Source organism: Lepus europaeus, chromosome 14 (assembly GCF_033115175.1).
Source record: "Lepus europaeus isolate LE1 chromosome 14, mLepTim1.pri, whole genome shotgun sequence".
Lineage (NCBI taxonomy): Eukaryota > Metazoa > Chordata > Mammalia > Lagomorpha > Leporidae > Lepus > Lepus europaeus.
In genome coordinates this window covers 12,786,422-12,806,537 of record NC_084840.1, presented here as the reverse complement: position 1 = coordinate 12,806,537, position 20,116 = coordinate 12,786,422, and the positions used below count along the sequence as shown (strand labels likewise).

At 37.8% G+C, this 20,116-nt stretch overlaps 1 protein-coding gene across 3 annotated transcripts in view; it reads left to right on the top strand.

Moving 5' to 3' along the window:
- The window catches only part of KCNT2 (potassium sodium-activated channel subfamily T member 2), a 385,345-nt gene that overhangs the window by 210,425 nt on the left and 154,804 nt on the right, over positions 1-20,116 (top strand). For all 3 annotated transcript variants that reach the window (XM_062211536.1, XM_062211538.1, XM_062211537.1), the window contains exon 13: positions 16,513-16,621. In XM_062211536.1, coding sequence (XP_062067520.1) covers positions 16,513-16,621 — 109 coding nt within the window. The remainder of the gene's footprint in view (positions 1-16,512; positions 16,622-20,116) is intronic.

The window sequence follows — 20,116 nt, the reverse complement described above, 5'->3', positions numbered from 1 at the left end:
AAAAATATACATCTAGTAACTACCTTTGGAGTAACACAAGAAGATTACATATAAAGGAATTAACAGTAGACCATAGAGTAACCAGTCAAAACAAACTGAGGAACATTCTGTGAACCATGAAGAGCTCCTGGATTTAATACATGATAACAAATGAAAAATTCAGCGAATGGCTTAGATAATAAACCTTAGGACAGTGAAAAAATGAAGAGTAATGAAATGAATAATAACTCAAATAACAGAAATATTAAAAGATGAGAACATTAGGAATAGTCAGGAGAAGCAATATCTATATAGGAACTTAAGAAAGGGAACCAGAAAAGAGTAGAGGACATTATTAGAGATATGAGCCAATAGGGTAATGACTAGACAACATGCAAGCTGCTCAGAGTGGAGATTAGAGAAAAACCAGGAAGATGAAAATGAGAAATCTGAATCACAGGAGACACAGAAGAAAACTTTCACAGACCTGAAGGAAAATGTGTTCACTTACATTTCTGTGTCCTGCCGAAATTTCAGTCCAGAAGGAAGGCAGAAAGGAAGTTATCTGTAGATATTCAAGGTTTCAAGAGTTAGTCTCAGATAGCTGCAATGAGAAGCTTTTTGGCAAAACCAGCGAGTGGAAAGAAGAAAGGAAGCCCTGGGGCATCCAGCAGAGAGCAGGCAAGGGGAATCCCCGGCAAGTGGTGAACTAAGTCCTGAGTGTGAGCAGATGGCAGCTGAGGACCAAGGACTTGAGGAGCACTACCCCCAGCAGAAACATGAAATGCATCGTGGTCGTTGAAATCAGAGGACATTCTCTTTGGGGAAGATGTTTTGGACTGAATTTTCTTACCCAAATTTGCAAGTTGAAACTCTCACCTCATAGTTCGTTAGAAAGTGATGGAGAGAAGACCTTTACATAGTCAAGAATGAGGCTGTTACGTTGGGTCTGAATCCCATATGACTGCTGTCCTCATAAGTAGGCAATGCCTGCACGTAGGGAGAGACTGCGGATGCTTGTGCACTTCGAGCTACGTGTGAAGAGAAGGCAGCATTCTGCAAATCAATGTCAGAGGCCTCAGAGGAAACCAAGTCTGCCAGTTCCTTAGTTTTGGACTTCCAGCCCAAAGACTGTGAGAAAATAAATTTTTGTTCCTTAAGTCATGTTGAGATATCTTGTTATGGCAGCCTAAGAAGAGTAAGACAGCAGATTTTTTAAGTTAGTGACAACTGGTTAGAAAACTCAACAAACGCAGAAAACAGTAAATGCAAGAAGAGACAACTACTAGAAGGAGGCAGATCAGATTGTGTCGGGGATATGCCTGAAGTTCTCACCATGCTGTGTTGTGACTAATAGTCCAAATCACGTGAACACGGAATATTGATCTTATCAAAATTATTCTCAAACTCTGTTGAAAGGGTGATGGAAAGGGAAATTGTGAGCTAATTGGCAGTCGGAGACAAGAAATCAATATTTTCCATAATAGGAAAACAGTAGATAATATTTAAAATTGAAAAACTTAGTAGTAATAAAATAGTACTTAGAAACATTGGGCAAAAAGAGAACAGTCAGTTATAGGCTTCTATGAATTAGAAATACTTTGTGTTCATCACCCTGGGACAGAGAGAGAAGGCTGCTCCTCTGTGGTATGGAACTTGTAGAATTGTCATTTTGGACTAAGTGCTTATAGAAGTTTGATAATATTTTTAATTAATTGGGATTTGGAAAACACCTTTCTCTAGGAAAAATTCATTATCCTAAAAAAATGAACCTTTTATTGTGAGGCACTTAACAGATTCATCGAAGCTTTCTGTGACTCTTGAGATACCAGTGAGAGAAGGCGTAGATTTGAAGTTGAACCTGTAATTCATGGATCTTCAAATTCAGCACTCATCCACTTATCCAAACACCTGATGGGATCACTGTGTTATTCACACCTATGATTGTGGAGAAACCGAAACAAGACACACAAAGTAAAGCCAAGTGAAACAGGTAGAATTGAACAGCTGTGTGCATTTAGACACAGTTTCATAGTTTCAGTTGCGAAAAGTTTAGCAGTGTAGCAAGGGGTATAGGAGAGCAGATGTACCCTTGCAAATCCAGCAGAAAAGTTAGATGCTAGAGTAGGGTTTCTTGAACAGAATATCATTGGGTTCTGGTGACTGAATGGAGTTTTAGGGCTTGATAGACAAGAAAGATACGGAATAAACACAAATGTCCTGGCTGGCGCCGCGGCTCAATAGGCTAATCCTCCGCCTGTGGCACTGGCACTCTGGGTTCTAGTCCCGGTCGGGGCGCCGGATTCTGTCCAGGTTGCTCCTCTTCCAGGCCAGCTCTCTGCTGTGGCCCGGGAGTGCAGTGGAGGATGGCCCAAGTGCTTGGGCCCTGCACCTGCCTGGGAGACCAATAGGAAGCACCTGGCTCCTGGCTTCAGATCAGTGTAGTGCGCTGGCTATAGCGGCCATATGGCAGATGAACCAACGGAAGGAAGACATTTCTCAGTCTCTCTCTCTCACACTCTAACTCTGCCTGTCCAAAAAAAAAAAAAAAAAAAAAAAAAAACAAAACACACAAATGTTCATGAGTAGCACTAAATTCAGCATATCTCCTTTGGTATAACCTTTAAAGTGTTTCAGCTGTGTAACGTTTGGTGCACAAGGACTCATGGAAGTGTCTACAGTCCTTGGAGAGAAAATAAAAATTTGGGATGCTTGCTTATAAATGATGGCAAACACTTTCTAGTGGGCTAATATCTGGTTCCACCAGTTGGCTATCGTTCATCTCTTTTTAAGCAATCTTTACATAGTGGTGGACTGAACAAAGCAAATAAAGAATCTAGAAAACATAAAAACCTAGGTAAATTGCATGTTATGTTAAGTATCTAACCATGCTAGTATAGAGAACACCTTATGGCTATATTTTTTATTATTTTTTTTTTATTTTCACAGGTAGAGTTATAGACAGAGAGGGAGAGAGAGAGAGAGAGAGAGAGAAAGAAAGGTCTTCTTTCTGTTGGTTCACTCTCCAAATGGCTGCTACAGCCAGGAGCTTCTTCCTGGTTTCTCATGCGGGTGCAGGGCCCAAGCACTCAGGCCATCTTCCACTGCCTTCCCGGGCCACAGCAGAGAGCTGGACTGGAAGAGGAGTAACCAGGACTAGAACCCGGCGCCCATGTAGGATGCTGGCACCACAGCGGGAGGATTAGTGAAGTGAGCCATGGCGCCAGCCTTATGGCTGTATTTTGAACATTCTCCTGTCTTCCCTGTTGTTTCTTAGGAAAGATCTAGCATGTTATATGATGCAAAATACTGCAGTATGTCCTACAGAGAGTCTGGCTAAACAATACCACAATCCATATCCCTCTTCTCTAGCTTTTGGCTTACATCCAATCAGGAGGATAGAAATTTCCTGCTCTTTGATTCCCCAAAGGTTAAATATATTTTTCCCCAGCAGTTTGTAAAGTATCTATGCCGATGTTATATAACAAGGACATAATCTCACAAGTCTTGGAGTGGGATGTAATCCATACAGATTTTCAGTTGCCTCTCCCAAGTAAACTATCCTGCTTGGGCTGAAGGCCTCTATGATTATCCCATCCTGGTACAATTTCATCTTTTCATGTACAGTTAGCCTTTCTTATATATTCTTTTTGAGGAAAAATAGCTCTTTCAATATTTACTGTTTGTGTGATCGAGTCAGTGTCCTTGTTTTCCTGTGCTTACAGTACAAGATGGATGTCTTAGGAGAGCAAGGAGGTCTGGAGCCCTGATGTGTTTTCATCTTATAGAACGTATTCCACTTGTTCAGGTCTGTCAGGTCTCCATAATTTTAATCAAGCTCACTTTCATTAAGTAATTGAACCATGTGTAAAGATATAGAGAGGAATCTCTGGGGAAGTTTCCTCTTCATTCTACCAGGTATAGTAGAGCTGCAGCTCTTAAGCATTCTCTTCAACATACAGTGAAAATGGTGTTAAAGCAAACATTAACAAGAACCAACATGCAGGTTCATAATTTACTGATGTAGTTAAGGAGCAGAAAACAAGTTTTACTTTGTTTTTCATCAGTGTTTTATAATTTTTCATTTTAGAGATTTCTTTGGTTAAATTTATTCCTATATATACACATATATATACAGCCACACATCCAACACAAGACCACCCAAATATATGCAGCAAATAAAAGGGAGACATAGATGCCAATACAATAACAGCAGGTGACTTTAACATCCCTCTCTCATCAGTGGACAGATCATCCAGAAAGAAAGTCTGCAAAAATACTTCAGAAACCATCCATACTGTGAGCAAATGACCTATGAGACATTTATAGGACATTTCATACAAGAGCTACAGAAAACACATTTTTCTTATCAGCATGTGGAATAGTCTCTAGGACAGACTATATACTAGGCCACAATCCAGAGAGCTGGATTGGAAGAGGACCAGCCGGGACTAGAACTGGCACCCATATGAGATTCAGGCACCGCAGGCGGAGGATTAAGTGAGCCACAGCGCTGGCCTCAGAAAGTTCTTAAATAAATGACCTAATGGTGCATTTTGAGGACTTAGAAAAAAAAAAGAAGAAGAAACCAAACATTAAATTAGCAGGAAGCAAGAAATAATATGTATCAGAGCAGAAAAAAAATGATATTGAAACATTATGAGAGCATATCACACAACCAAATTCACTAGCAAATCAGGTACAATTAGTAAAAATATCAATGAAATGTCAGGTGCTAGTTCTAGTCTATATAGAATTTGGTTGTGTGATATGCTCTCATAATGTTTACTTCTAATGCAGGCCTCTCATCAGAATTTCTTATAAGACTGGTCTGGAGGTGGTGAATTTTCTGTTTCTGCTTAGGTGAGAAATACTTTATTTCTCCTTTCCTTCTAAAGGATAGCTTTGCTGGATATAATATTCCTACTTAGAATTTTTTTTTCTTTTAGTAATTTGAATATATCACTCCACCCTTTTCTGGCCTATAGGGTTTCTGCTGAGAAGTATTCTGTTAGTTTAGTTGGTTTTCCTTTCTGTGTGACTTGATGCTTTCCTTTTTTTGTCTTTAGAATTTCTCCTATTCTTACATTTTGATAATTTGTTTGAATTCTATTTCTGACAATTCATAGATTTCTTTCAGGTCAGATCTATTTCTGGAGAACTGTTGTGTACTTTTGGAGGTATCATGCTATCTTGGTTCATGTTTCCTGTATCACTGCCTTGAGAACTGAGCATCTTGTATTAATTATCCAGTATTCCTCATAGAAGAGTAGGTTTCATTGAAAATGAGTAAGATATCGCTCGGTGCCGCGGCTCAATAGGCTAATCCTCCGCCTGTGGCGCTGGCATTCCGGGTTCTAGTCCCGGTCGGGGCGCCGGATTCTGTCCAGGTTGCTCCTCTTCCAGTCCAGCTCTCTGCTGTGGCCCGGGAGTGCAGTGGAGGATGACCCAAGTGCTTGGGCCCTGCACCCGCATGGGAGACCAGGAGAAGCACCTGGCTCCTGGCTTTGGATCAGCGCGGTCGTAGCGCACCGGCCACAGCGGCCATTGGGGAGTGAACCAACGGCAAAGGAAGACCTTTCTCTCTCTCTCTCTCTCTCACTGTCCACTCTGCCTGTCAAAAAAAAGGAGAGAGATATCACATAGCTTGTTGCTTTGTTTGGTGGTTAAATGAGCCCAGAAGTGCTACTATTCAGTGATTTTTTTTTTTTTTTTGCTTTTAATCCATGTCAGCTTTGTCTGTAAGTCATACAGTGGTCTGTTCTTCTGCAGTTAGCGTGCTTAGGAGTGTACTTTGATGGGATTGCTAGGAGTGTACTTTGAGGTGACCATGGGCTTCTGAGATTGTGTATCTTTAGTCTCCAGAGAATTGGTTTTTAGTTACACTTGGGATTATGATAGCTGGTGTCTCATACTTGGTGTTGAGGTCTTGTCCCACTGGCAAGCCTGAATGTTGCTGGAATTTGGGACACCAACAGCTATGACTCTGGAACTATGTGATGTGGATCAGACCTTTCCCAGGTCTGGGGTTTATAGCACTAAAATCCCTAGTCCTGGGATTGAGAGTGTGACCTGGACCCTGCTAAAGTCTTACAGGATGACTACAAATATGCAGATTGTGCACAGGTGGGTAAAGGTCCCGGGAGATGGAATGCAGGCAAGTCCTTCCTTAGCTTCCACTAGGTACATTTCTGTCACTTTCCCAGGCTGGACCTAAAAGCAGTGGAGCCTGGGATCCTCCTTCAGTGAAAGCTGTGGCAGATACAGCATCTCATTCCTGCCTTACTGTGGGAAGATAGCATTTCCCAGGCAGGAGACAGTCACAGTGATGCAGGGGTGCTGGAGGCATGGCCAGCCATAAGGACGTGTCTGCACTGTCTCCTCGCTGCCCCACGAAGTCTCTGTTCTGTGTTCTGTGTTCTTCACTTAACACGTCTTTCAGTCTGTCCCCTGGAGTAATGGTCCTCCCATCTTTTTTTCTAGTATCTTTCTGTGTCCCACTATCCTGCCATCTTTGGACCTTCCCCAAAGTGTCATAATTATAAAGAATTTTCCTTAGTATGGTTACAAATCATTGACATATTATGAAATTTTCTTTTTATATTATTTCCCTTGACAAGTATAACTTTTGAAAAATTTTCTTGCCTACTGTTTATGAAAGGTACATATTCATTTACTGTTGCTGTTCTTACAAAATTAAATAAATATCCTCCTTTGTTGTTTTAAAGCAATCATTTTATAACCAGGCAGAAAAATACTACTAGCCCTAGAATTGTTTTTTATACATTTTTCTGGTTGATGGGTAACATTGAAATGAAAAATCAATTCACATTACAAAGTACACAATCATAAAAATGATTGCATCTATATAAAATTTTATATTTTTAATAGAAAATCACAGGGCAATCATGAATTTGAGAGTTCCACAGGAGTTACCTCAGTAAATTTTTTTCTTCATGTTGAATGACCAAAATTGTTTAAAAGTTGTCATTTCACTAAAGCCAAAATTCTATGATACCATAGATTAATTTTATTTAAAATGATAGAGTACATGATCTGTACTTTCTAAAGAAACATCTAATTTCTTCCTGAGATGATAAATAGATTTTAATGAAATAATAGTGATTTTTCACAAAGGTCTTACAATATTTTTATAGGGATGGCACTTCAGTCAACATTCCTACTATTTATGTATTTTTGATCAATTTTCAAGACCATTTAGTAAAAAATGGAAAAAAGGAACCAAACATACTTGATACTTATTGAATAGCATTCATATGGCGAGGCATTTTATGCACATTATGTTTTTTAGTACCACAATTGTTCATAAATAAGAGAACCAGGGCTCAGTGTTGTTAATTAGATTTCCCAGAGCAGCAAAGTCTGGCTGCAATACAAACTGATCCTCTTAGTGATAGGAATTTGTTATACAAATGACAGATGTATTTGTAAATATAAGTGGTTTCACTGTCTTTAATTAGAAATGTATCTCTGTATATACACACACAAACATGCACAAAGACACACACATATATATATGTGGTTTTGGGCATCAGATCTTTGTTTCATTCTCTCTCATTCTTTGAACTCCTTCAAAGTATATATTGATTTAATACTCACTAACCTATTAATATATGTTATATTCATGATGTTTGTTTCCTTCTTCTTTCCTTTAGCTTTCATTCCCAATGTTCATTTTTGATTGTTACTTTATTTGTTTCCTATTTTGTCCAGTTGTCATTGGCATCCTTTATGTCCTTCATAATATTACCTTCTCTACTTGATTTTGTACCCTTACTCTTTGTATAATTCTGTCTCAACTTTTAGGTCACTTTTCACTTGCTTTTAAAGGCTGTCCCCTTTTAAATATTTTAAATATCTGTTTATACATTTATTTGAAATGTAGAGTGAAAGAAAGAGAGAGAGAGAGAGAGAGAGAGAGAGAGAGAGAGAGGTTTCTCATCCCGTGGTTCCCCTAGATGGCTGCAATGGCCAGGGCTGGGCCAAGCTGAATCCAGGAGTTAGGAACTCCATCCGTGTCCCCTACATGGTAGCAAGGGCCAGAGTACTTGAGTCATTATCCACTGTTTTCCCAGGCACATCAGCAGGAAGCTGTATCAAAAGTGGGTAGCTGGGATACCAGCCAACACTCCCATTTGGGATACAAGCATCACAAGTGGGAGCTTAACCTACTGAACCACAATGCTGGCCCTGATATTTTAATTTTCCTTGGGACATTTTTCACTTGTTTCTCTATGCTTCTTCCTGGATAGAAGGGCCAACACTCAGGGTTAAATTATAAGCTAATATGGATTGAATTGTATCCCCTGCCAAATATGTGCCCTCAAATCTATAAAGTCCTAAGCCATAGTAGCTCAGAACATGACCTTATTTGAAAATTGGATATTCACAAAGGTAACATTGAAGCAAGGTCATTACAGTGGACCTCAATGCAATAAGATGATATCCTTATAAGAAGGGAGAATTTGGATACAAAAACATGCAGGGAGAATGCCATTGGAAGATGAAGTGGACTGTCTTAGAGCTAGAAAAAGGACTGGAACATATCCTTTCCTTTCAGCCTCAGAACGAGCTAATCCTTCCATGAACCTGATTTCAGACTTTTACCCTCTGTAATCAGGAAGTAATAAAATTCGACTGTGTACATCTTCCAGTTTATGATACTTTGTTAGAGCACCCATAGAAAACTATGACAGATTTCAGTACTGGATGCAGGGTACAACTGTACGGAATACCCAAAAATATGGAAGTGGCTTAGGAATTGGATAATGAGTTTATGATGAAAGAATTTTGAGGTGAATCATACAAAAAGCCTCCATCGCCTTGGAAAGGTTGTTGGGAGAATTACTGTTAAAGGAAATTTTGAGAGAATTCAGAAAAAATAAGAGGGGAGCTGCAGAGAAAGCTTCTGCACCATGAACAGAATGTTGCTAGAAATATACATATGAAAGGTGCTCCTGATGAAGTCTCTGATGTAATTGGAAACTTGTTCTTGGAAATTGGAGGAAAGTTGATCATTGTTATGAAGTGACAGAAGGCACGACTGAATTGAATTTTATTGAATGGAAGTAGAACTGGGGAGTGATAAACTTGGATATTTAGCTGGAGAGATTTCTGAGCAAAGTGTTGAAGGCATATTTTTGTGTCTTCTTGCTACTTATAGTAAAATGCATGAGAAAGATACAGTGAAAAAGATTTTTAGTGGAAAGTTTGAGTAGAGGTATTACATGACCTGTCCCACATTTTGCAAGATCTTTTTGGTTATTACATGGAAAATAAACGGAGTGCATTGGGGTACCAGAAGAGGACTGAAAAAGCATTATGTTAGAAGCACAAGAGGAGTTATTTAGGTGAGAAATCATTGTGGTTTGGATTCATGTGGTGGTAATGGGTATGATAAAAGGGAGTTGGTTGAGGGATACATTTTGAAAGTGAAACTGATATAATTTGCCTAAATATTGGATGGAGATTTCATAATTTTTTAAAAAATTAATTTAATTAATTAGAGAGGCAGCATGGCATATATATATAGAGAGAGACAGAGAGCTCCAATTTGCTGATTCACATCCCAGATACCCACAGCAGCTAGTATAGTACTAGACCAGGCTGAAGCCAGGATCTAGAAACTCAATCCAGGTATCCATGGGTTACAGAAACCCAATTACATGAGCCATCATCCACTGTCTCCCAGGGTGCATATTAGGGAATCAGGAGTGGATATTGGACTGAAACCCAAGCTCTCCGGCACAGTACATGTGTATCCAAAACAATGACTCAATCACTATGCCAAAAGCCTGCAGTGGAGAAAAAGTAAGTCCTAGATTATGTGAAATTTAAATAATTCCAATTGACATTGGAATGGTAAGGGAGAAGCAAAATTGGCTAAAGAAGGGAATACATAAATATATGAAATTTGAAATGCCTGTGATATCCAACTAAAAATATTAAGCAAATGTTTCAATATACACATCTGTGGTTCAAATGAAAATATAACACTAGACATATGCATCTAGGAGTTACAAATGCAGTGATATGTTGTAAAGTCACAAGACTGTATGGGTAGGGAGTTGAATAAAGGATTATACGCAGTAAAGAGCAGTCTTTGAACTAAATCCAGGTGTATTCTGATATTTAGAGATCATAAAGAAGACAAGAAGCCAACAAAATAAGGTTGAAAAAGAAGAAAAATAAACGAGATCAAAGAGAGAATGGAGATTTGCAAGCTGAGTGAAGGATATGCTTCAAGAAGGAAGGAATATTTCAAAAGCTTTGGATGGAATGTTGATCATTAGATTTGACAATATGCATTGGTGACTATAGAAATTGCTGTTTTTGGTATAACATTAGTGAATAAAGCCTGAAGCAGGCTTAGAAGAAAATAGAAAACTCTCTGCTTCCAGCCATATGGGAATAGTGAGTACTAGAATAGCCCTCCCACACTGATGTTTGGAATGCTGGACAAAGTACACAAAACAGTTATTTTCAGATTGAACAACAGGGGATGTGGGATTGTGATCTAGGAGGGTAGAGATACTAATGAGATCAGTCCTAAAACAAACTGGTTTCTGCCTGAAGTAATTATCAATTCCCAAGGCACAAACATTTAATCTAAGCAGTTGACAGCCTTTTCACTGAGCTGAGAAGATAGAGATCTGAGTTGAAGCCTGGGACAGGGATTGGGTTGGAGGGGGGCAGAAAATGTAAGAAGATTGAATTCATGGAACAGAGTACCAAAAGGAGGGAGATATGCAGAGATAAAGTTGCAATAATCTGTGTCAAGGCCACTTTGAGGATTGGCTGAATATACATATGCAACATGAGACCTCAAAAGGCAAAGAGCAAGAATTAGGACAACAATAACTATTAGGGAGATGTAAGGTAAGAGCCAAAACCCATGCTTAAACTGAATAAGAAAATGAAATTATGCGAATAGCCAATATGAGTTTTGATAAACGCAAAAAGGTCCAGAATGCCATGCCCAGGCTTCTTTAATGTTTTCTTGTCTCTGGTAGACTCTTCATGAACATTGAGCCATTGCTGAGCCTAATAGTATGGATAGCATGTGTAGCTTAATTTGATTAAAATTATTTGAGCTAATTTTCTTTCTTTTTTTAAGATTTATTTATTTATTTGAAGTCTGAGTTACACAAAGAGAGAAGGAGAGGCAGCGAGAAAGAGAGAGAGGTCTTCCATCCGCTGGTTCACTCCCCAATTGGCCACAATGGCCAGATCTGTGCCAGTCTGAAGCCAGGAGCCAGGAGCTTCTTCTGGCTCTCTCACGTGAGTGCAGGGGCCCAAGAACTTGGGCCATCTTCCATTGCTTTCCCAGGCCATAGCAGAGAGCTGGATCAGAAGTAGAGCAGCCAGGACTCGAACAGGCAACCACATGGGATGCTGGAAGTTCAGGCTGTGGCTTTACCTGCTATGCCACAGTGCTGGCCCTGACCCAATTTTCTACTTTTGAATAGCCAGATATTATAAAATGCAACAACAAATTTTCATTGCTTAGAATCTGTTGGAATTTTTGGCTCACATATTTGCTTTTTATGTGTTTTATTTAAGAAAACTGTTCGGCGCCATGGCTCACTTGGCTAATCCTCCGCCTGCGGCGCCGGCATCCCAGGTTCTAGTCCCGGTTGGGGTGCTGGATTCTGTCCCAGTTATTCCTCTTCCAGGCCAGCTCTCTGCTGTGGCCCAGGAGTGCAGTGGAGGATGGCCCAAGTGCTTGGGCCCTGCACCCGCGTGGGAGACCTGGAGGAAGCACATGGCTCATGGCTTCGCCATAGCGGCCATTTGGGGGGTGAACCAACAGAAGGAAGATTTTTCTCTCTGTCTCTCTCTCTAACTCTGCCTATCAAAAAAAAATTAAAAAAAAGAAAACTTCTGAATTATCTTTGTATTTATAGAAAATGTATGTCCTATTTGAACCATATTAAAATGGATTATGATAACTTATGTAATTTTAAAAATTCAAATGTTGAATCAATTAATCATAGATTATATGGATTTGCTATTTCAGAATTACTTCAGTTTTTGATATTAGTATACGTATGCTGTATGTGTAATAATCTAGCCTTAAACTTTATTTATTCATTTGAGTGGCAGAGAAGCGATCATATATAGACAGTGAGTCCCCTTTTGCTGGCTTATTCCTCACATGACAGTAATGGCCAAGGCGGGGCTGGGGTCAAAGCCAGGAGTCTTCAGTGCAGTCCAAGTCTCCCACATGTGTAGCAGGAATATAATTAGTTGAGCTGTCACCACTGCCTCCAAGGGTTAGCATTGGCAATAGGCTCGAATCAGGAGCTAGCACTGGGATTCGAACCCAGGTATTCCAGTGTGGGATGCTAGTGTCTTAATCACTGGACTCAATGCCCATTCCTAAATTTTAAACCTTTTTTTTTTTTTCTAGCCTACCTGTCAGATACAGGGGATGTGGTTTTAAACAAAAAAGATCCTGGCCTGAAAGTATTTTTGAAAGACTAATCTAATGGAAAGGCTTTACAAGGACTTCTGTGAATAAATTGTTCTCTGGACACATATTATGTTTGGCAAGAACTTTTTATAATGCAATGTTTTCAAAAGAAATTTGTTCTCTAATTTGCCATAAGACTTTTTTATTTTCTATTTTATAATTTACTTATATATTTGTCAAATTACTTATGTATTTGGGGCAAATCTATTTACTTCTAATATTAAGTTTTAGAATTCAGTTTTTCTTTGGGATTTTATGATCCTAAAAAATGTACAACGGATAAGTCGGTGAAATATATTCAAAGTATAAAACACACTCATGAGTATTAAGTTTGCAAAGTGCTTCAGATGCATTTATAAATTGAAAATTGAGTTGAAAGTGATCTTTGTTAAAACATTTTATTACCATTTTCTGGATAATAGACTCCACTTGAGAATCTAGTGACAATTACAAATTCTTATGGGTAGGGTGGTAAATAATTCATGTATAAAACATAATTAAAATTTCTGAGTTTTTCATGGATCATTTGGATTTCAAACAATCACTGATGTAGGTAAAGTGATTTATTGCAAGTTCATAGAAAATCAACGAATAATTTTCAGAGACATCTGTTTGAAAATTTAAATTTTATGGAGCTAGTGTTTGCTAACTTGATTTCTGGGCAAACTGACTTTAGGTGAAATGTTCTGCTTTCACAGTTTCAGCAGACCCCTTGGTGACCTGATAAGGGCTTATGTTATCTTCCATTATTATATAGCCATCTTTTTTCAGTTATCACAATCAATATTTTTACTTCTTGATTACAAAAAAAGAGCATCTTCCTTAAGGATGAATTCATCAGAAAGAGAGTTAAAATATCATTCTCATCTTTGGCTTATGAATTAAAAATATTTTATATGCTAGTTTCATTATCTGTATTAGGAAAATATTACTTTTCTATTCTTCATGTGACATTTATGCCATAGCATATTGCTCTTTCTCATTTAATAATCTACCAACAGGATTAGTAATATTTTTTCTGTCTTCAGAGGGCATAAAACATGAATAAAACATGGAAGAATATGGGACCGTAGGATAAGTGCTTCATCCTGGCTCTTCATTCCTTTAATTGAAATGTTTACCTAAAGCTTTATATGTGTGTGATGCTTTATCTCTTTTAATGCTTCACAATATCCCTGTGGAGCAAATACTGCTTTCCTTACTTTTTCTTACTCATTTGTGAGGTGCAAGGGAATGCTGGATGCTAGGGATGAGCTGAGGTGAGAAAAGTAGTAGAGACATGGACTTCACTTTCACTGAGCTTCCAATTGAGTGAAGAATAACTTTCAAAAATACTGCAAATTAGATGGCGTTGATGATATGACAGGGCAAACAAGGAAACAGTATGAGACCAACTAGCACAGACTTCTATCCTAATATCCAGGTAATCGCAAGAAAAGACTTCCCCTACACATAACTTCTTATCAGGGTTGAGAGGCATGAGCACAGGCTAGCTGAGAAACCCTGTTCTAAACAGACACTTCCTCAATTGTTAAATCAACAACAGGAGTCACTGTGTACTTACTCCCCATGTGGGATCTCTGTCCTTAATGTGTTATACTATGCAAATTAATGGTAAAACTAGTATTCAAAAAGTACTTTATACTTTGTATGTCTGTGTGGGTGGGTGTAAACTGTTGAAATCTTTACTTAGTATATACTAAGTTGATCTTCTGTATATAAAGATAATTAAAAATGAATCTTAATGAAGAATGGGATGGGAGAGGGAGTAGGAGATGTGGTGGTTTGAGGGTGGGGAGTGGCTATGGAGGGGGGAAACTGCTATAATCCAAAAGTTGTACTTTGGAAATTTATATTTATTAAATAGAAGTTTTAAAAAAGAAAAACATAAACAGACACTTTCATTAGGAATGTTGGAGACTGGGGAGTGAAGAATGAATTTTATAGCTGGAGTAAAGTACAAGGATTGGGAAAGTCCTTTAGGGACGATGAAGTAAAGGTATTACAAGTCTTGTTAAGAAGTTTGGACTTGGTGCTAACACATATGAAACCACTGTAGGCTTTTAAGCAGCTGGAAGTCCAATCATTACATTTTTAGTTGGAAAGTATAGTAGATCTGATAAGGTAGAAAACTAGTGAAAACAAATATAAAGCTTGAACTGGGCTGACTCGAAAACTGTTGTCTTAGCTATAAGCCAATTTTGGACTCACGTGTGGTACTATGGCTGGAGATAAGTGGGCACATTAAGGTAATATTTAGAGAGCATAATCCACAAGTCTTGAGAACTGACTGTAGGTGAAGGGTGAGACAGGAGAGTTGAAGATTTGGCATGTGGTAATGTCCTCCTCTGGGAAAAAAAGGGTTGTCAGCAGGAATAGGAGTTAGGTTTGGGATAAGAATGTCAAAGAAGAACCCAGGGCAGGTGACGAGGAAAAAGAGAACCCTTTAGGGAGGCAGTGGTGTGCAAGTCGAATGTTGTTCAGTAAAATAACAGTAGTGAGGTGCACACATCAATATTCTAACAACAATCGAATTGTGTACTTTGGGGATTTACTCATATATTAATTACCCTTATGGCAGAAAGAGAGAGCGAGAGAGAGAGAATAAATCTTCCATTGACTGGTTCACTCCCCAAATGCTCACAACAGCCAGAGCTGGATCAGGCCATCCTGATCTCCCACATGGGTAGAAGGGTCCAAGCACTTGAGGTATCAATAAGCTGGATTGGAAGCAGAGCAGCTGGAACTCAAATGGGCATTCTGATGTGTGATCTGGCATTGCAATAGGCTTAGCCTGGCTGTGCCACAGTGCCAGTCTCCAAAACCTCATATTGAAAAGACTGGATCTGTAGTAACTTTTCTGTATTCATGTATTCTATAAGCTCTGGTGTAAATACCTGAGTCCAGGATTTCTTAATCTAAAATTCATGATTTTCCCACATGCTTTTTTTTTTTTTAATTAAGTAGATATTGCTTTTTTGAGCAGGTTTTGGTTTACAGAGAACTACACAAAAAATACAAATAATTTCCACATCTGTCTTATGCATTCCCCATTTCTTCATTTATATAGTCTGCCAATGTAGTACACTTTTTTTACAGTTGATGAACCAGTGGTAATACATTATTTAACTAGTCCACAGTTTACATGAAATTTCACTGAGTGTCACCCATTGGGTGGGTTCTGACAAATGCATAACCACATGGCTGTACCAGCAGTTATGATCTCACTCAACATTGTTTCAGTGCCCTAAGAACCCCCTCTGCTTCACCGGCACATCTCTCTACCGGCTGCGACCACTAAGCTTCTGGCATCCTCTGATTTCTGTGTCTACATAGTTTGGTCTTTTCTAGAACATCAGGTACTTGGAATCATGCAGTATGTAGCCTTTTCAGATTGGCTTTTTCACTTGCATTTGAGATTCTGCATGTCTTTTTTGTGACATTTTCTTTGTATGGATGGAGCACAGTCAGATTAGTTCAGTCTGCTTAGGATGGAGGACTGAGGAGGGATGATCACCTGGTGAGCAGCCAGGAAGCACCCACTACTCCCTCAATTCTGTCCTGGGGCTCCGTCTTGGTAACCTAATCCAATCCAATCACTTTCCTAGGGCCCCAGCTTCAGACATTGTAACTGCTTATGTTTTGCCAGTCTTTCCAAATATGTTAATATTTTAAGTCTATGCATTCTTTTCCTCTTTGCAAATTGCAATGACTACCAACGTTATTAGTTGCACTTTTAACTGTTGTGGAGGCTTCTGACTCACAGGGATTTTCTGAGAAAAAGCAGTTTTAGGATTGTCTAATTACTCCCATCTGTATCTCTGCCAATTTCTAAGTGCTGATAATCACCACTGAGTGACTGAGGTGTTATTCCCTTACAGATAGGATGTGCCCTTAAAATTTAATCATTGTGAATTATTTTGTGCGTTTAGTTTGTAACTCTGGTTGTGATTGTTCAACAAACTGAATGCTTGATGGTTTTTACATTGTATAAGTTTTTAAGTTTGATTCCTGATATTTTGACTTTGTCATTTTAGGATCACCAAACAATTTTAAGAGCTTGGGCTGTAAAAGATTTTGCTCCAAATTGCCCTTTGTATGTGCAGATCTTAAAGCCTGAAAATAAATTTCATATCAAGTTTGCTGGTAAGTTTTTCTCTTGAATGAGATCCTTTCCACAAACTCCCATTATAATCATTAGAATGCATAGAACAGAAAGGAATTCTTTTTATCACTTGATATTAGAGTGTATCTTCACTTTAATATGTGACACAACAATAATTTTGAGTGAGTCTTTACTTTTTTAAATATAATTTGATGATTTTTACTGTGGAATTTACTGATTACCTTTGTCAGCCTGAATTAACAGTGACAGATTCATGTATTACCTAAACACAAGTTTTATATGCTCCATTTATTTATACTCAGATTTACAACTAGACATATAGTACTTTGCTGTAGATTGTTTAATACACATACTTGCATATTGTGAAATAAAAGAATATGTGAAATTATATTCAGGTATATTTAAATAGATCTAACTTGAGATGGACTTTGAAAAAGTTTCAAGAAAAAAAGAGATGTGAGTTTGTTTTTTGAGACATTGTTTTTAAAATAACGAAGTTATACTTTGAATTGTTTCAGAAGTGAACAATAAAATGGTACATGCTTTTTCTCATAAAGGCTTCTATAGGATAAAGGAACTAATTCTGATTTTGTTAGTAATTTATGTACATATGTTTCTCAAAAACATAACAGCCTTATTATGTTTTATATTATACTTCATCTTAATATCTTAAACTCTTAAGTCATTAAAATGTAAGTCGTTTTATCAGTGTATCAATAAAATCAATTTTTTTCAGAACATGTGTTTATTGCTTGCCTAATAGTATATGATATTGAAATGAAAATGCTAAACACTTAGAAAATTGAAAATAATAAGGAAACCTTGAAATTGTTGCTATTCAATTTATCTTATGTCTTTTGACTTCCCACAAATGATGTCATAATTTTTTCCTAAGATTATATATGCATAGAAAACAACTTAAAGTAATGACTCTCATCCTTGGCTGCATATTAGTGTCTCTTTGGAAGATTTTATTTTAAAGGTCACAGATATTCTGAGATGGCTCCAGGGCTTCTCTAAACCTATTACCTAAATGGAAAACTAAAAGTATTTCTTTGGTAGAAGAGCTTGTGAAATTACATGGAAAAGTATGTATAAATGATTCCATCTAAACACGTTGCATATATAAGTAGCATTCAATAAATCCCAGTTGTTTATGTAAAAGTCAGATGACGTTTTACAAATTATTTAACAAAATGATTTATTTTTGAAAAATTTTAGTTATGTCTACCATGACTTGCTGTTACACAATTTTTTCTGTGTCAATAATGATGTGAGCACTAGACAACATCTGAAAATATGAAGTTAAATTTGAGCCTCATCACTTAAGTCTTCAATAAACAAATTAATATATGAACCCTAATTCCCTTTCTTATTCAATGGCTGTAATATAAATGATGTCTCAGTTCTATTGGTTAGGGTTGGCGGTATGGTTTTAAGTAAATACTATGGGAAAATCATTAGAGATGCAATATATGGAATCTGTATTTTAAAATAATATGTAGCTTGGAGAAAATAGTTAAAATTTTTTGAATGTGGCATAACTGAAATTCAGAACAGATTCCAGTTTTTTATGCCATCCTTATACAGTACATTGATAAGCTCCCCACAGATGGATCATACTCACATGTGTACTCATAGAAACAAAAAAATTTAATTTGCATTGCTCCTCCTTACAGTTATTGTTTTGTCATTATTTTGGTAGCCCTAATCATCAAAATGCATGCATTATGTAAAATTCTCTACCAACTGTTTTCTCAATATTTGTCAACACTTGTGAAGATTTTTTTCAGTACTGTCTAAAATCTTTCATGTCCAGGACTACAATATTTGAGGAGAATTTTTTTTTACATTATGAAAGTTTGATTAAAATGCCAGAAAAGGCTTCTGAGGTGATATACAAGGCTCTCAAACAAAATATATTTTATATCTCACCATGAAGTTAAAAGATTCTGGATTTACTTTCAAAAAACAATATATATATATAGCTTTCACTTAGTTTGTATAGTAGATTGTTAAGGTAACAGTCTCCAAAGAACTATGCTCCCTGTGGCTGTATCGAGTTGCAAAATGTGATGTTGCAGCTTTTTACCATGAGCATATGAAATCTGTTTCTCCAACCCTTCTATGTGGGATTGCTTGGTGGCTGGCTTTGACCAACAGAATGTAATAGAAATCACTCTCTATGATTGCAGAAACTAAGCATTGAAAGGTCAGGCGGTTTCTGTTTTCCCTTTATTGGAATACTTCGTAGAGATTACATAAGAAGAAGCCTAATAGAGCCTTGTGAGTGACGAAAAAGCACATGAAAAGTGAGGTGTACCCACTTGTTCAACCCCCAACTTATTTATTTTTAAAATAATTTTTAAAATCTTACGGGGGGTTGGCACTGGGGTGTAGTGGTTAAAGATGCCACCTGCAGTGCCAGCATCCCATATGGTCACTGGTTCCTGTCCCAGCTGCTCCACTTCGGATCCAGCTTCTGCTATTACCTGGGAAAGTGGTAGAAAATGCCCCAACTCCTTGGGCCCCTGCACCAGTGTGGGAGACCTGGGAGAAGCTCCTGGCTCCTGGCTTCGGATCGGCACAGCTACAGCCGTTGCAGCCGCTCCTCTCTCTGTGTAACTCTGACTTTCAAATAAATAAATGACTTTAAAAATTATTTATTTATTTATTTGAAAGACAGAGCTACAGAGAGGTAGAGGCAGAGAGATAGAGAGGTCTTCCATCCGTTGGTTCTCTCCCCAGATGGCCACAACAGCCGGAGCTGAGCCAAACCAAAGCCAGGAGTCAGGAGCTTCTTCCGGGTCTTCCAGGTGGGTGCAGGGGCCCCAGGTCTTGGGCCATCTTCTACTGCTTTTCCAGGCCATAGCAGAGAGCTGGCTCGGAAGTGGAGCAGCTTGGACTCAAACCAGTGCCCATACTTTCTAGCCAACCCAAGTCTCATGCTGACTCACAGGATTTTCAAAAATAAAACATTGGTTGTTTTTGGTCACTGAATTTTGGAGATACTGTTTTTTTTCCATAGATAATGGATATTGTTTGTGATAAAATAATAGTTAACTTTAAATCACCTCACTTAATAATATTCATCACATTCTTGTTCTTGAGTCTCATGGGTTTTAAAAAAGAATGATTCTTTCACAAGCTATTAACGTGACACATTTTTATTTCCATTTATTTAAATACCCTCTTCAGTATACTTCATATGGTGAATTCATATTTATGCATTTTAAAAAGTAAATGCGTGTTATTTAAAGATGCATGAAATCTCAGAGAACTTCAAATTCAACTTATAAATGTATGAAATATTAGTAGGCAAAGCACTGAAGCAACTCATCCACTGTGCATTTATGCAGAAATACTCTTCATATCTTACATGCATCTCTTTCTTCTTAACTGTTGACTGTAGGTATTCATTACTCTAAAATGAGTTATTGTACTTTATTTAAATAAATTTTCATATAAATTATTAAAATGTTAATTGTAATTTAAATAGTGTTCCCCACTTTGAG